Source organism: Diadema antillarum, unplaced genomic scaffold, assembly GCF_040938485.1.
Source record: "Diadema antillarum isolate AM-2024a unplaced genomic scaffold, OU_Dant_1.0 seq00000233_RagTag, whole genome shotgun sequence".
In the NCBI taxonomy this organism is placed as follows: domain Eukaryota; kingdom Metazoa; phylum Echinodermata; class Echinoidea; order Diadematoida; family Diadematidae; genus Diadema; species Diadema antillarum.
Genome location: NW_027271282.1, coordinates 537,155 through 553,377, shown reverse-complemented (window position 1 = coordinate 553,377; position 16,223 = coordinate 537,155). Strand labels below are relative to the sequence as shown.

At 39.1% G+C, this 16,223-nt stretch overlaps 1 protein-coding gene across 1 annotated transcript; it reads left to right on the top strand.

Annotated features, from left to right (window-relative positions):
* Positions 1-669: 669 nt before the first annotated feature.
* On the top strand, positions 670-11,577 carry LOC139729267 (uncharacterized). Its single transcript, XM_071640197.1, has 4 exons — positions 670-784; positions 8,432-8,626; positions 9,839-10,024; positions 11,469-11,577. The coding sequence occupies exons 2-4, from the start codon at positions 8,520-8,522 to the stop codon at positions 11,569-11,571; spliced, it is 396 nt and encodes a 131-aa protein (XP_071496298.1). The 5' UTR covers positions 670-784; positions 8,432-8,519; the 3' UTR covers positions 11,572-11,577.
* The last annotated feature ends 4,646 nt before the right edge of the window (positions 11,578-16,223 follow it).

The following is a 16,223-nucleotide window of genomic DNA, read 5'->3' as shown; positions in this document are numbered from 1 at the left end:
ATTGATTTTAATTCAAAATCCCCAATTGGCATTTAATGCATTCCTCTATTGTGACATTATTATTCATCCTTAATTCTTAGTACTTCTAATACGCGGAGCAATTACATCTTATATCATATAATATGTAATATATATATATATATATATATATATATATATATAATATATACATTTTATATATACATATATATATATATATATATATATATATAGCACATTAAATCCCTCACGAAGGGGGAGGCCCCCGAAAATTCGGATTTTGAATGAAAATCAAGGCAAATGGCATTTAATGTATTCCTCTATTGTGACATTATCATTGCGATATATATATAAAAGATGACGAAGTAGGGTGGTAATGCATTTCAGTCCAACAGTGCTATTCATTCAGATCAAATTTTCGACGAATACATTCGTCTTCCTCGGGGTCGACAATGACAATTACCACCCTACTTCGTCATCTTTTCTGTTCTGGTACCAACACGCGGACTAAAAGTATCATCATAATATATATATATATATATATATATATATATATATATATATATACTTGTACATAGAAACATAAACCCTACATATTTATACATATTCTATTCAATTCAAATTTGCCCTAGTGGAACAACACTCGTGGAAAGTAAGTGGTTTCAATTCTTTCTTTCTTTTTTCAGACGAATATCTGGAAAAGCTTCTGGATCGTCGTTTCAAGTCGGTTACCACGTGATCACCTACCAGGCTTCGGACACAGCGGGAAACACTGCAGATTGTCGGGTCACATTCCGTGTTGCACGTAAGACTATAATGAAATGCCACATAAGATTCATCGTTTTTCTCGTATTTCAGATATATATAGTACAATATAACCGCGAATACTTGCTGGAGCCAGGACTATGTCTACACTTCATTTCATTGACACTTCTGCGCAATAAATCCCTTTCGGTGCCAGTGAGTCAAAATAAAACGTGCACAAATTTCACAGATAAATCTATGGGACAGGTAATTAAAGTGGTACACAGAGGATTGAATAGCAAATGACGGTCACAACATTATTTAGTTCCCTCTTCCTTGCACCATTCTGAACTTTTATACACTCCAATTAACGCATATCTAGCTTTCGTGAAAGTCTTTAATGAAACAAGGTGTGTGCTAATGATACATTTTGCATGCATGTAAAATTATGTAGTGCATTTGACTATCATTGTGTCTGTAATGAATCTTTGCTACAAAGATAGAAAGATTATCATGACACGCATGCCCTCTATCCCATGCACACCCAATCTGTGAAGTAAATCAATCCCTTTCGGTGCCAATAAGTCAAAATAAAACGTGCACAAATTTCACACATAAACATGGACAGGTAATCAAAGTGGTACACAAAGGATTGAATAGCAATTGACGGTCACAACATTACTTGAACTGTTACACTCCAATTAATGCATTATTATTATGTAGCTTTCATGAAAGTCTGTTTTGAAACAACGTTTGGGCTAATGATACATTTTGCATGAATAGGGTCCATGGATAGCGTATCAGGGCAATTACCCCCGAGGGCAGTTACCCCCCCCCCCCCTGCTAAATACTGGTTAGTAATGAGGTTAGAGCAAAGATTAGGGTTAGAGTTAGGTTTAGGGTTCGGAGTTTGGGTGAACGTTATGATTAGGTTCAGGATTAGGATTAGGGTTAGGGTCAGGGGAAGGCTCCGCGGTAATTGCCCGGGGGTAATTGCCCTAGACCCGTTGACACAAATATAAAGATTTTCATGAAGATATGACGAGTCACCAAACATAGTGCCCGGTGTCATTTCATCATCAAATTGAGATACAAGATGAAACATGTTTACGAAAAGAGGCACAGACGTTACAATGCGCCATGAAAACCTGAGTACTGTATAAAAACATGTTTCTTATTATATGCAGCGTATCAGCATTTATGCTTGGTTCGGAAGTACAATCTATATGCGTTTGTGTTTGTGTGTATGTATGTGTGTCTGTTCGTTTGTGGGTGTATGTCAATAATCTCTATTCCTATGGAAATCAGTGGTGTGTATAATTATGGAGATATAATGATGGACGAAACAAAACAATTCCCAAGAAATGGCGAGACCTCTTATAACCGTTTATATGAGGAAAAAAAGGTTACCAAATAGTACATCTGATTCAGATTATGGTCGCCGAGAGCACTGGTTTTTACAAAAGATGAAATATTTATACTTGGAACCTACAGTTGCTTGAGCGATCTCTTGAGATATGATGAAAACGTTTTGTTTGACCAGATGACAAAACTTCAATAAATAGATTCAAATCATTCAGGAAGAGATTACTAAGTACCTGAAGAATATCATGTTACTCCAATAGTTATTATTTTGATGCCTCCCACTCATAGTCTGGTCTCATTTTGTGTCAATTGTGAGCATTTGTGGGATATCTGTTCCTTTCGGTTTCTGTGCAAAGACAAATAACGCCATTGTGTTAATTATAACAGGCTTTGAAGTATCGTAATTCGTATCGTATAACACCATCGGTTTTCAAAGCCAGTTTTGATCAAAATAGAAATGTATGAGGCTATTGAATATAAACACACTTCCTTTGTTGTAAGAGCTGTGGTTATGTGTCAAGGTCTTTTGCTTTGCCTTGTTTTGTTTTGCTTTGTTGTTTTTTCTCTTTTAAGGGGTAATTTCATCAACTCGAGATTAGACAAAAAAAAAACAACAATGACATGTTACTGTACCTTGCTTTTTTTTTGTGCCATTATGCAATCTGGATCATTGCTCGATACATTCGCTCGACATTTAAAGTGCTGTATATTTTTTGACCCCCCCCCCAAAAAAAAGCACCATACACATGCATACACAAACGAAAGCAAAAAAAAAAGGGGGGGGGGGGCACACGTCACGTCCCGCTTGGAATAACGCGACAGACTGTTGATTAATCGGGGAAAATTCACACTCTACATAAAAGGAGATATATAGACATGTGAAATGGGCATATCCCACACATATATATTAATGGAAGTCTGTCGGGTTCGACAATGACGTCAGTGACGCCGGAGGTGGGAGCGGAGCCCAAAGGCGGACGCACAGACGCGGCCACATGTTGGGCATGCCACAGCAGAAGTAGGGTCCGTGATCCTCTCTTTGCGGGCTTTTCGCTTCTGGTCCAAGCTCCTGAGGCGCTTCTCCTCAAACAGTCTTGCACCCCTTTGTACAGCTGGGCGCCAGACGGTGCGGTCAGAGGCAAGCGACTGCCAGTCACGGGCTGAGATGCCACAGGCAACAAGGGAAGTTTTCAGACTGTCTTTGTACCGCTTCAGGGGCCTTCCAATGCTCCTTGCTCCAGAAGCCAGCTCGGAGAAGAAGATCATCTTTGGTAGACGAGTATCATCCATTCGGACAACATGTCCGACCCATCGGAGCTGGGCCTTCATGATGAGGGCCTCGATCCCAGACATTTTGGCTCTGCGAAGCACCTCAGTGTTTGAGACTCTATCCTGCCAGGAAATTCCCATGATTCGTCGCAGGCAGCGGAGGTGGAACTGGTCAAGTGCACGGTTTTGCCTCCTATACAGCGTCCATGTCTCACAGCCATAGAGCAGGGATGTGACGACGACTGCCTTGTAGACTGCCAGCTTGGTAGAAAGCCTGATGCCTCGTTCACCCCACACACGTGTCCAAAGTCTGCCAAACGAAGTTCCTGCTTTTGCGAGCCTCTTGGAGACTTCCTTGTCCATGCTGCATTTTGAAGACAGGCAGCTTCCCAGGTATGTGAAGCTCTCCACGTTGTTCAGTTTTGTGCCCTCGATCTCGATCTGAGGCTCAGGAGGTGACAGGCCAGGTGCAGGCTGGAGCATCACTTCTGTTTTTTGCAGGCTGATGGTCAGTCCAAAGGCTTTTGCTGCTTCTGCAAAACAAGTGGCAAGTTCTGAGAGGTCTGGTTCATTCAGTGCTGCAAGCGCACAATCGTCTGCAAACAGGAAGTCTCTCACAAGGGCCTTCAGGACTTTGGTCTTTGCCTTCAGACGTCTAAGGTCAAAGAATCGGCCATCACATCTGTACCGAATACTGACACCAGCATCACACTTGGAGAGGGCACAGAAGAGCATGGTAGCAAACATGAGGCTGAAGAGTGTAGGAGCCATCACACAGCCTTGCTTTACACCATTGGAGACTGGGAATGGGTCAGAGATATCTCCGTTTGCCACAATGCGAGCCATCATGCCATCATGAAAGGACTGGATGATCCTGACAAACTTAGGAGGGCAGCCCAGCTTGGTCAAGATAGCCCACAGACCCTCACGGCTGACAGTGTCAAAAGCCTTCGTCAGATCTACGAAGAGGATGTATAAGTTCTGGTTTTGTTCTCGGCACTTCTCTTGTAGCTGCCGTAATGCGAAGATCATGTCTATTGTCCCCCTGTTGCTCCTAAATCCACACTGGCTCTCAGAGACCACGTCGTCCAGCAGATGGTGTGAGATGCGGTTCAGAACAACACGGGCCATAATCTTTCCTGCGATGCTCAATAGTGATATGCCCCGGTGGTTGTCACATGAAGCTCTGTCCCCTTTGTTCTTGTACAGATGCACAATGTTGGCATCCTTGAAGTCCTGCGGCACCGATCCTTCTTCCCAGAATTGCTGTATCAGCTCGGTCAGCTTGATGGCAATGGCTGCACCTCCCTCTCTGAAGATCTCTAGGGGTATTCCGTCAGGACCAGGTGCTTTCCCCGCATGTAGTTGCTTGATTGCCTTCAGGGTTTCTGCCAACATTGGGGGGTCATCAAGGAAGGCCAGGACTGGGCGCTGTGGCATATCTTGAATGGCCTGCTGGTCGATCTGAGAAGGTCTGTTTAGTAGCTGGTTGAAGTGTTCGCTCCAACGCTGTATGATGTTGCTTTTCTCAATAAGCAGGTACCATTCCATTGGCAGAGCGCACAGGTGCCATTGCATTTGGCGTGGAGCCATACACATCCTTCAGGCTGGCAAAGAATTTCTTTGAGTTGTGCTCGTCTGCGTACTGCTGTAGTTCTGCAGCCTTGTTCTCCCACCACTTGTCTTTCATCTGTCGCAGCTCGGTCTGCACCTTTCCTCTGATGTTCTTGAGGCGGTCACGCTTCGCTTGGGAGTCTTTGTCATTGAGCCAGGCTGTAAAGGCTTCTTTCTTCTCCTGGAGGAGGGTGGTGATCTCCTTGTTGTTGTTGTCGAGCCAGTCTTGGTGTTTCCTTGTCATATATCCAAGAGTCAGACTGGCAGAGTCATACACCACATCCCGGAAGTTGGCCCAGGCCTTCTCGTAGTCTTCCTCTGCTGGTAGATGTTCAAGCTGGTTTGCAAGGTTGGCGATGAGGGCTTCTCTTGTGTTTGGTTCATTTAGCTTCTGGACATCCATTTTCTTTTTAACGTCAGATTTCTGACGTCTATGCCTGCTGACAATGGAAAAGGACAGTTTGCACCTCAGCAGCAGGTGGTCTGTCCAGCAGTCAGCTCCCCTCATTGCTCTTGTGATGCGAATATCCTGGATGTCACGGCGCCTGGTGATCACATAATCAATCAAGTGCCAGTGCTTGGATCTTGGGTGCATCCAGGTAGTTTTGTGGATGTCTGGCAGTTGGAACAGGGTATTGGTGATGGTGAGTCCATGTTCAGCACAGAGGGTGAGTAGCAGTTGGCCGTTGGTGTTCTCATGGCCAGTGCCATGTGGCCCAATGACATCTGGCCAAGACTGGGCATCTCTACCCACCCGGGCATTGAAGTCCCCTAGTATCAGCAGCTTGTCGTCTTTAGGAACTGACCGCAGCACTTTGGAGAGGTTCTGATAGAACAGCTCTTTCTCCTCCAGAGTATAGGTCATGGTGGGGGCGTACACACTGATGAGTGACAAGTGCGTCTTGCCATGGAGAGGGATTCTCATCACCATCAGGCGGTCGCTGATACCCCTTGGGAGGGACCCCAGGTTCTTGACGAGGGTGGTGCGAATGGCAAAACCAACTCCTGCCTCCCTGCGTTCATTTAGTGCCTTTCCCGACCAGAAGAAAGTGTATCCAGCTCCAGCCTCGGTGATCTCCCCAGTGTCTGCAAGGCGTGTCTCGCTGAGGGCAGCAATATCGATGCTGTATCTCAGCAGTTCTCGACCTACAAGTGCTGTTCGACGTTCTGGTCTGTCACAGTTTTGGTTATCCATGAGTGTCCTGATGTTCCAGGCTCCAACACATAAGGTGCTTTTCCGGCGGGATGATTTTGAGTTCGTCTTTCGTGTTTCTCTTGTATTTCGACCGCGTGGTAGATGTCCAGTCAGCTGCGGTATGCTGACAGGATGGAGATGAGGCAAGCTTTTTTTAGGTCACCTTTTCTAGACCCTTCCCCATGAGGGGGGAGCAGTGCTGTCCCTGAAGAGGGCTGCTCCGTCGTCAGAGTGGCTGCCGAACTATGCCCTTGCCCCGGTAGGTTGTAGAACGACCATCCTTGCCCTGACCGCCTGAGTGTAGGTCCATGGCTAGAAGCTCCCAGCGCCATCTTGCACCTGCTACCGTCGCCCCTCGCCCATCGCCTCAGGACTTGGGAGAAGAAGAGAAGAGATGGAGGGTGGAGTCACTGAATCCTGGGCGAGAAGAACTGTGGAGGCCTTGGGTTGCCCAAGCCCAGGACCCCCCTCTCGGTCCAGCTGATCTAGCCAGGAGGGACGCAGGGCGACACATCCTAGCCACAACTGGACTGCAGGAGCTGCCGGAGAGATGATGAAGCTGCAACACCTAACCGCCTTAGGGGCTCCGCTCCGGATTTGGATAAGGTTTACTCCCTAGCCTTTGATTAACCAAAAAACTGCCCGCAAGGCAGCGGGAGACTCGTGGAGGGCGGGGACGTCTCACTACCCGTACAGGACCAGAAGGACCTGCCCACTGCCTCAACATATATATTATTACTATCATTATTACTATCATTATTATTATTATTATTATCACTATTATTATTATTATTATTATTACTATTATTATTGTCATTATTTTTATTATCATTATTATTATTACTATTATTATCATTAGTATATATTCGGCAATTCAACATATAATACAAGCGGACATAGAATACAACATTACATGATATAAAAATTGTAGTGATTCCAGGTGCATGCCGCTGGTTGCCAGGGGAGGAAAGGCAAACTTCATGCACCCAGTATCAGCTATATCAGAGTAAAACACTTACAAACATTTTCAAATAATACAGTTCATTATTGCACAAAAATGCACTGAATTCAAACACAAGTATAACTATAGACTATTACTAAATATGACCGATGCCCCACCCTGACCTGATGATGAGATCATGAGACTTTTTACTCTACTTTTGAAGAGGTCTAGATTTTGATTCAAAACTCTTTTTCCAAATGTGACTCTGCACCTCAAAACAAACAAAAAGTCGCCAGACATGAATTTTTAGTTAAGACCATATTCTGAAAGAGCAGACTTTAAGCTTTAAAATGATGTATAACTCAAATCAAATGGACTCTCCTAACCTATCTAAATATTGGAAAGAAAGCACAAACTCAGGAAAAGTGTGAACTGAGAATAGAGGCTCTGAAGTACAGTGTCTATTCAAGTGCTTCATCTTTACCAAACCGTGCTGGCTGTGCGATGAATGGGACAAAAAACAGGAAGTACACCACCAGAGTAACAACAATGAAGGAATTATCAGATTAAACTGAAATTAAGCATGCCTCATTAACACATTCTGTCCATAATTAATGCCAACTTTCAAAGCAGTAGCACTATCCTTTCAAAAGTTATTGGAGTTGAAAGTGAAGAGTATGGACAAGGTTTTTCAGAAATGAAAAAGGGATTCTAAAGACACACCTAATCACACTATTCTACCAAAAATGTTCGAGATAAACTGCTAAAAAAATACATTTTCCTGCCCGTTTTATGATACCAAATTTTAGCATAATGTAAAAGAAGACCCGCTCTTTCAGAAAATATGAAAAAGTCAAGTTCGGCTAGGTTGACCCATTTCACTTATTTTCAGTCCTCACACAAAATCAGTGTGTGCGACTTTATGTTTGTTTTGAGGTGCACGGTCACAAATAGAACAAGCCATAACACGTTGTAAATGAAACGCGATGCCTGTTACCGGCGTTGCTGCAGAAAACTTCTCTAGTTATCGATTATTAATGCTCTTCAAACCTTATGTATTTTATTAGTGGACACAGAAATTAATTTGTATGCCTTTAACCTCTGTTCAACATTTTCGATTTTCAATGTGATAATCTAGTTCTCAAAGCTATATTCTCATAATAGTACGTGTTATCAGCATTTTTATTGTGATAGCGATGTTGTTTCTTTTCTATTTTTGTATTCTGCTATTCGTAATCAGCATGAAAGGCTCTTATCATCGTTATTTCTTTTATTGGTTATTAATAGATATGTGTATGCATGTACAATGTAACTTTCTTCAGTTGCAATGTGTCCACGGCTGTCCTCTCCCAACAATGGTGCTGTGTCCTGTACAAACGGGCGATATATCGGTTCGCGGTGTACCTACCAATGTTCCAGAGGCTACACTTTTTCCGGGGGATCGGTAAATCGGCAGTGCAAGAGACGATCTGGAAGAAGCGACGGGTATTGGGGCGGGACGTCACCATCTTGTGTCAGTACGTTCCCCTCCGCACCTCACTGAAGAGTTTTCCTCTTCTAACTGTGTATGACTTGAATAACTTGATTTAAATTAAGTGTGATTAAGTGTGATAATTTCCATTATCGATGAAAATTATGGTTGAAAAAGTTATCAATAGCAGTTGACGAGTCATAATAACCAGAAAGTAGCCGATATCAATGAAGACAAGAAACATCATCAAGTATTATAGTGTCAATTTAGGTTCGAGTACAAAGGAAGAACTATATAAAATTTGTTGCTGTTGTTGCTGTTGTTGTTGTTGTTGTTGTTCTTCTTCTTCTTCTTCTTCTTCTTCTTCTTCTTCTTTTCCTTGTAAAGATGGTCTAGTTCTATTCTGGAATCAAGCTTTCCATTTGCTTTAAAGTTGTAAAATAGCATCGGTCCAAAACGGGTTGTGAGCAGAGTGTGCCATGAAATAGTTGATAGGTTGATCGCTTCTCAAAGAAACATTCCGCGTTTTCATTTCTTAGAATTCTTCTTTACTGTATTTGTACGGGCCAACGTCGGATGTATTCGATATTGGAACAATCAGAACTTCTATTCTAATCGAGAATTACATGTCTGGTGTCCTTTTGTTGACATGAATAATTGCGAAAAAGACGAGAAAAGGACAAAGATACACTGAGCGCAAGGAAACTCTTCCAATCAAGTCCTATCACGTTAATCTTGATTAATCTTTTCAATTTACAAAGTGAACATAAATCAGTATAGGAGAAAAACATTTCTGGTGGGCATATTCATGCTGATTATTTTCACTATGGGACGAAAGTGTGCGTATATGTTTGTTTGTTTTTTGGAAATTTCCCTCAGTATAGGTGAATACCACACAAGTCTTTAACATTTGTTCAAATTCAGGAGGAGAATAGGAAAGAAATAAAAGCCTTGTAACAATGTTCCTGTCTGCTTATAATTCGCCATTTTTATATCAGTTGTATTTCATTAGATAGAACATCCGATTCGGTCATAATGTTTTTGTAGTCAGACAAGCCGAAGTTAGCAATTAAGGACAATTATTGAAAATACCCGTTTAATTAGTACATAAAGTGATATCATATCCTCAATGTCTGGTACCAACCCGAGGGTATACCATAATTATATTCTACTTCAATACTGACAATAATTTCATTACATGTCTCTGGCAATTATCATCTTGAAGTGCTCAAAAATATATTCTACTCCCATCTCATAGGGCTCCGGTGCAGCTCGCTGTCAGCACCGACCCACGGCTCCATGACTTGTACGGACGGGGCTTTCTTCGACAGCACGTGCACATTTTCCTGCAACGCTGGCTACACCTTACGAGCCGACAGCTCGGTTTCGACGTGCCTACACACGGGTTCGTGGTCAAACTCTGGTACCGCCGTCTCCTGCGAGGGTGAGTCTGGTCACTGGGACAGGTTAGATATCCACTTTATTGTGAGAGTACAACTGTGGATTATTAAGACTCTTGACTTTAAAGGGATCATGTGGTTTTGGTTGAGACCTAATTTCATGTTTTGTTCATTTTTTGTGTGTGTGTGAGATAATGAGAAACCTCTTATGAAATATGAAAGAACATGTAATTCCATGAGAAATTCAATGTTTATTTGATGAAAACTGGTTTTGAAATGGCTGAGTTATCCAAAACAGAGTGATTTTGATAAAGTGTGGGACGCACCTTTTATTATGATCTCTTTGTTTTACTTTGATTTTGGAATTTTCAGTCATTCCAAACCCGATTTTCATCAAATAAACTTTGGATTCCTCTTTAAAAATAATTATGGTATGCTCTGTACTAATTCATAAGTGTTTTCCTGGTATCTCGTACAAAGTCAAAAGCCCAATTCTCATATCCACCAATGCTGCACCATCCCTTTCAAATGGAAGTTCTGAGTTCGAGTCCTATACCAAGTTCTCACGTCTTTGTACTAGATATTTGTAATCAAGGTGTCCCTTTCGACCCATAGGCTAGGTGTAAAAATGGTACATGACAGTGCCGGAGGAACAATATTTGCAGGGCCAATTGGAAGAACAGTCTTTACACTAATACCAGGCTATTCTGGATGAATAAACACACCATATTAATCATAATAGGAATGATAATCACAATGATAATAATCTTAATGTCATTATGTCGTCATTACTATTGTTGCTAAGACGAGTTATTGCTGGAAAATACAAATTTAATGTGAATAGATAGCTCTGTTAACCCATCTGATTAAAATCAAGGATAGATAAAAATAGAATGATTCAAATTGAAACTTTAATGTCTCTTTATTCGTTGTCGGATATACAATATCACAGACATTTTTTCCTGTCCTACATGTCTGTCAGGTAATGTCCGCATTGTTTTGAATTACATTGAATTTAAATTGAACAATTAAGAAAGTCTATTTTTTTCGCATTCGTTACTTGAGGTGTCCACAAAATACAAGCACAGCTTTTTCGTTGTGTCTTTAATGGTTCAAAACTTTAAGACGTACCTATACTTATACAGGCGAGGCGTCTTTATTGTAACCGCTTGATAACGTAAAAAATAACAAGTGAATTAGAATGGTAAAGTCCCTTTAGCAAAGGGTCAGATAGCAACCATCATCTTTTAAGCAATCAAGGACAAAAATAATTTATTCCATGTAAACGGTGGAAACTTTATAATTCTAATCATACGTACTGACGCAAAAACAACAACTAAAGTAATGTTTTAGTAAGTTTGAATCGGCATACATAACAAGTTGGATATTTGTCTGATTACTATCAATTATTATGTATGAATATCTCTTTGTATTCATAGATTTACGTTATGCATATCTCATATTGATAATCTTTAAAAAAATGTACAGACGTAAATCCACCGACATTCTCAACGCCCTGTCCCAGAAATCTGGGAACAAGGTATGCATCGTCTGTTCCACTGGTCGTAAGATGGACGGACCCTACGGCTGAGGACAACACAGGGACACCTACTGTGAGGCAAGTATGATGACATAATCGTTATTCCGAAGGTTTGTTTCAAAGATTCGTTAATCCAAAAATGAAAAAAGCAAAGGTTCTTAATTCCGAACGTTAGCTAGGACACACCTTTCTCTTTTGCGCTGAAGGCCTTTTTGTGCTTGTCAGCTCATGAAACGTGGAAGTCCCCTCCCCCCGCAACTTTTGAGAAAGTGCCGATGTCTACATTTTGATATAAGTTCGGACGGATATATACCTACGGATATATATATATATATATATATATATATGTACAGTCATTTACCTTGGGCGCACGGAGACCTCTACCGACGGTTTCACGTCCTTCCGCTGGACGACGGATCTTCAGGCGGACTTATAACGCTCTGCTATATATTAGCATAGAGCACTTTTTCCTGAATCCTTCACAAACTTTTCGCACTTATAGTAGACTGTAGATTCTGATTTTTTGTGCTATTTCCCCTGTTTTGGGGGTGCTGAACACGAAACCACTTGTTGCCATTTTTCTAACCGACGTCTTCACCCGTTGCCATGGCAACGAATTATTTTCTTTTAAAAAACGTGTATTCTTCATCATAAAAACATGCAGTAAACACCAAAAATAAGTCAATATAAGCATCTCTTTAATCAAATAAAAAATTTCAATTCTTATAATGCCATGGTTACCTCATGGTTGCCATGGTAACAACTATTTATCAAGAAAATAGTGATATTTTCATGAAAAAGCAAGAAAATATGACAAGATCGAGTGAAATGGGATTACTATCTACTATCATGATTATCAGCTTTTTTCCACTATGTTCATTTCACTTCCTTTTCGTTGCTATAGCAACAGTATGACAAAAGCTGCCTTTTAAAGAAAAAACAGGTATTTCAATTAAAGGGAAAACAAGAATGATATAAATCGGTGGATAATACATTTCTGTAGAGTTAGATTTTTTGTGCGCTTTCCCTTATTTTGGGAGTGCCGTACATGAATCCACCTGTTGCCATATTTCTATTTGACATCTTTAGCCGTTGCCATGGCAACAAATTATTTTCTTTAAAAGAACATGTATTCTTCATTAAACATTATAAAAACATAGTGATGAGGGTTGCCGTGGTAACAGCTATTTTTAAAAGAAAATAATGATTTTTGTTTTATCAAAAAGCATGAAAACATGAAAAGATTGCCTCTTCAATTTAGTAAAACATCACAATTTTTCAATTTTCATAGTTACCTCATAGCAATGACAGTTGCCATGGTAAGAACAATTTATTACAGAAAATAATATTTTCATGAAAAAACATGAAAAATGACAAGATTGAGTAACATATTTACAAGAAATTCCTATCAGTTCTTTTTTCACTATATTTATCCCACATCATCTTTGATGCTATATCAATAACATGAGAAAAACTGCTTTTTAAAGAAAAAAAGTTAATCATTAGATAAGGAAGGAAAGAATATACTAAACAAAAGACAAACAAGTAAAAACACAAAATGTTTAGTCACCTTCATGAATTTCTGATCACATTGCACCTTCAAAACCTTGAATATCCGTAATAATGGTTCATATTTAACATGGTTGCCATAGAAATGCATCCTTTTTTAGAAAAAAAAAATCTTCAAGAATTAATGTTAAAATTATGGCCTAAATTTGGAAGTACTACAAATGAGCAAGACTATTAGCCATACATAATTCTTTTCATGGAACATCATTTCTGTTCCTATCGTAACAACAAAGGAATATATATATATATATATATATATATATATATATATATATATATACATATATGTATATATACATATATATATATATATTCAACCATAGAAATACCTAGGGAATATAAAATACAAATAACAAGCAATACAAATGTGTAAAAACCTCCCCAAAAGTTCAATTTTTTTCGTCATGATGTACTCTTTTTCAGCATTAATGTCTCCAAGACATTTGGAAACCTCAAATGACTGTGATATCTCCCCTATAGCAATTTCCAACAGATTGCTATAGAACTTTAATCCTTGATTTTTTTTTCTCATGTTGTTGCAATAGCAACAGAAATGATGTGGAATGAACGTTGTGAAATTAAAAGCTGATAGTAATTTGTAATGAATATGCTTCTCAATCTCATCATTTTTTCAATTTTTGATTAAAATATTAGTATTTTCTTTTTAGAAATTGTTACCATGGCAACTGTCATTGCTATGAGGTAACAATGTAATTGAAAAAAGGGATAGCTTTTAGTTAATTGAAGAGAAATATACATTGTATATATTGACATATTTTGGCCTTACCAACATGTTTTTATGATGTTTAATGAAGAACACATGTTCTTTTAAAGAAAAATAAAAAAATGCCATGGCAACGGCTGAAGACATTATAGAAAAGTTGCCATAGGTGGCAACAAGTGGATTCGTGTTCAGCACCCCCAAAATAGGGGAAATAGCTCAAAAATTCCAAATCTACAGAAAATTTTTACGAACATTACAACTCGCCGTCTACTATTATATGTATATATGTATATATCTATATCTATATATATATATATATATATATATATATATATATATATATATATATAAATTATATATATAATAATTATGTATGTATATAATCATTATTGCATGTATATAGACCCTACATATTTTTCCATATTCAATTCAATTCAAATTTGCCATAGTTGAACAGCACTGTTGTTTTCATTCTTTTTTTTTTCAGACGAATATCTAGAAAAGCTTCTGGATCGTCGTTTCAAGTCGGTTACCACGTGATCACCTACCAGGCTTCGGACCCAGCGGGAAACACTGCAGATTGTCAAGTTACCTTCAGTGTTGCACGTAAGACGATAATGAACTGCCACATAAGATTCATTGTTTTTCTTGTACTCCCATAAGCTGTAGTACTATATATACATAACCGCGAAGACTTAGTTGGGCCAGTATTACGTCTTCACTTCATATCATTGTTGTTATTATTGTTAATATTATTATCATTATTATTATCATTATTATCATCATTATTATTATTACTATTATATCATCATCATTATTGTTACTGTTATCATTATCATTATGACTATCATTGCTATTACCTTTACTATCACTTTTATCATCATTATCATCATCTATTCGTTTCAGACAACGGCTCTCTACAGAGAGTCCTAAAACAGTTTCGAATCAGCATGACACTAAGAAACGAAATAGAATATAAAACCGATAAGAGAGCAGATACGGAAAAGTAGATTGTGACACAATTAACAGGGCTGCCAATTCTGTGCAATAAATCCCTTTCGGTGCAAGTTAGTTGAAATAAAACGTACACAAATTTCACACACCTATGCCACGATGGACAGGTTATTAAAGTGGTACACAGAGGATTGAATAGCAAATGACGGTCACCAGCATGTAAAATTATGTAGTGCATTTGACTATCACTGTTCAAAAGCGTCTGTAATGAATGTTTGATACAAAGATACAAGGATTATCGTAGAAATATGACGAGTCATCATACAGAGTGTCACGTGTCATCAAATTGAAAATAAGATGAAATATTTAACGTACGTGTAGTAAAAGAGGCAAACACATTACAATGTACCATAGAAACCTGAGTACTGTAGAAAAAAACATGTTTCTTTTTATATGCAACATAGAGCAATAAATATGCTTTGTTCGGAAGTACAAGCTATTTCCGTTTGCGTTTGTGTGTATGTATGTGTATGTGTTAGTTTTATGGGTGTACTGTGTGTCAATGATGTCTTTCCCTATAGAAATCAGTGGTGTGTGTACACCGGTGTATGGAGATATACATAATGATGGATGAAACGGAATAATTCCCAAGAAATGGCGCGACCTTTCGATACTATTTAGAAACGTTGAAGAATGATTACAGAATAGTGCATCTGATTCACATAACGTCGCTGAGAGCACTGGTGTTTGCAAAAGATAGAATATTTATACTTGGAATCTATAGTTTGTTTAGCTATCACCTGAGTTTTGATGAAAACGTTTTGTCTGACCTCATGGCAATACTTCAATAAATAGATTCAAATCATTTAGGAAGAGTTTATGAGATTACTAAGTACCTGAAGAATACCATCTGACTCCAATGGTTATTATTTTGATGCCTCCCACTCATCGTCTGGTCTCATTTTGTGTCAATTGCAAGCATTTGTGGGATGTCTGTTCATTTCGGTTTCTGTGCAAAGACAAATAACGCTATTATGTTAACTATAACAGCCTTTGAAGTATCGTAATTCGTATCGTATAACACCACTGTTTTCAAAGCCAGTTTTGATTAGAATAGAAATGTAGGCCTATAAGGGGTTATTGAATATAAACACACTTCCTCTATTGGAAGGGCTTTGTTGGATTTGTCAACAGGTCAAGGTCTCTTTATTTGTTTTTTACAAAGGGTAATTTAATGAACTCCATGTTATTTATTTATCAAAATGATAACAATAACAATAATTACATGTTATCATACCGAGCAATCTTTTCTGGTGCTTTCATGCAATCTGGATCATTATTCAAAACATAGGCTACACTTGAATAGTGCTCTATATTTCTTGATTTCCCCCCCCCCCCACAAAAAACACCATTCACATACACGCATACAAAACAAAAGAGAACACAAAAAAAGGGG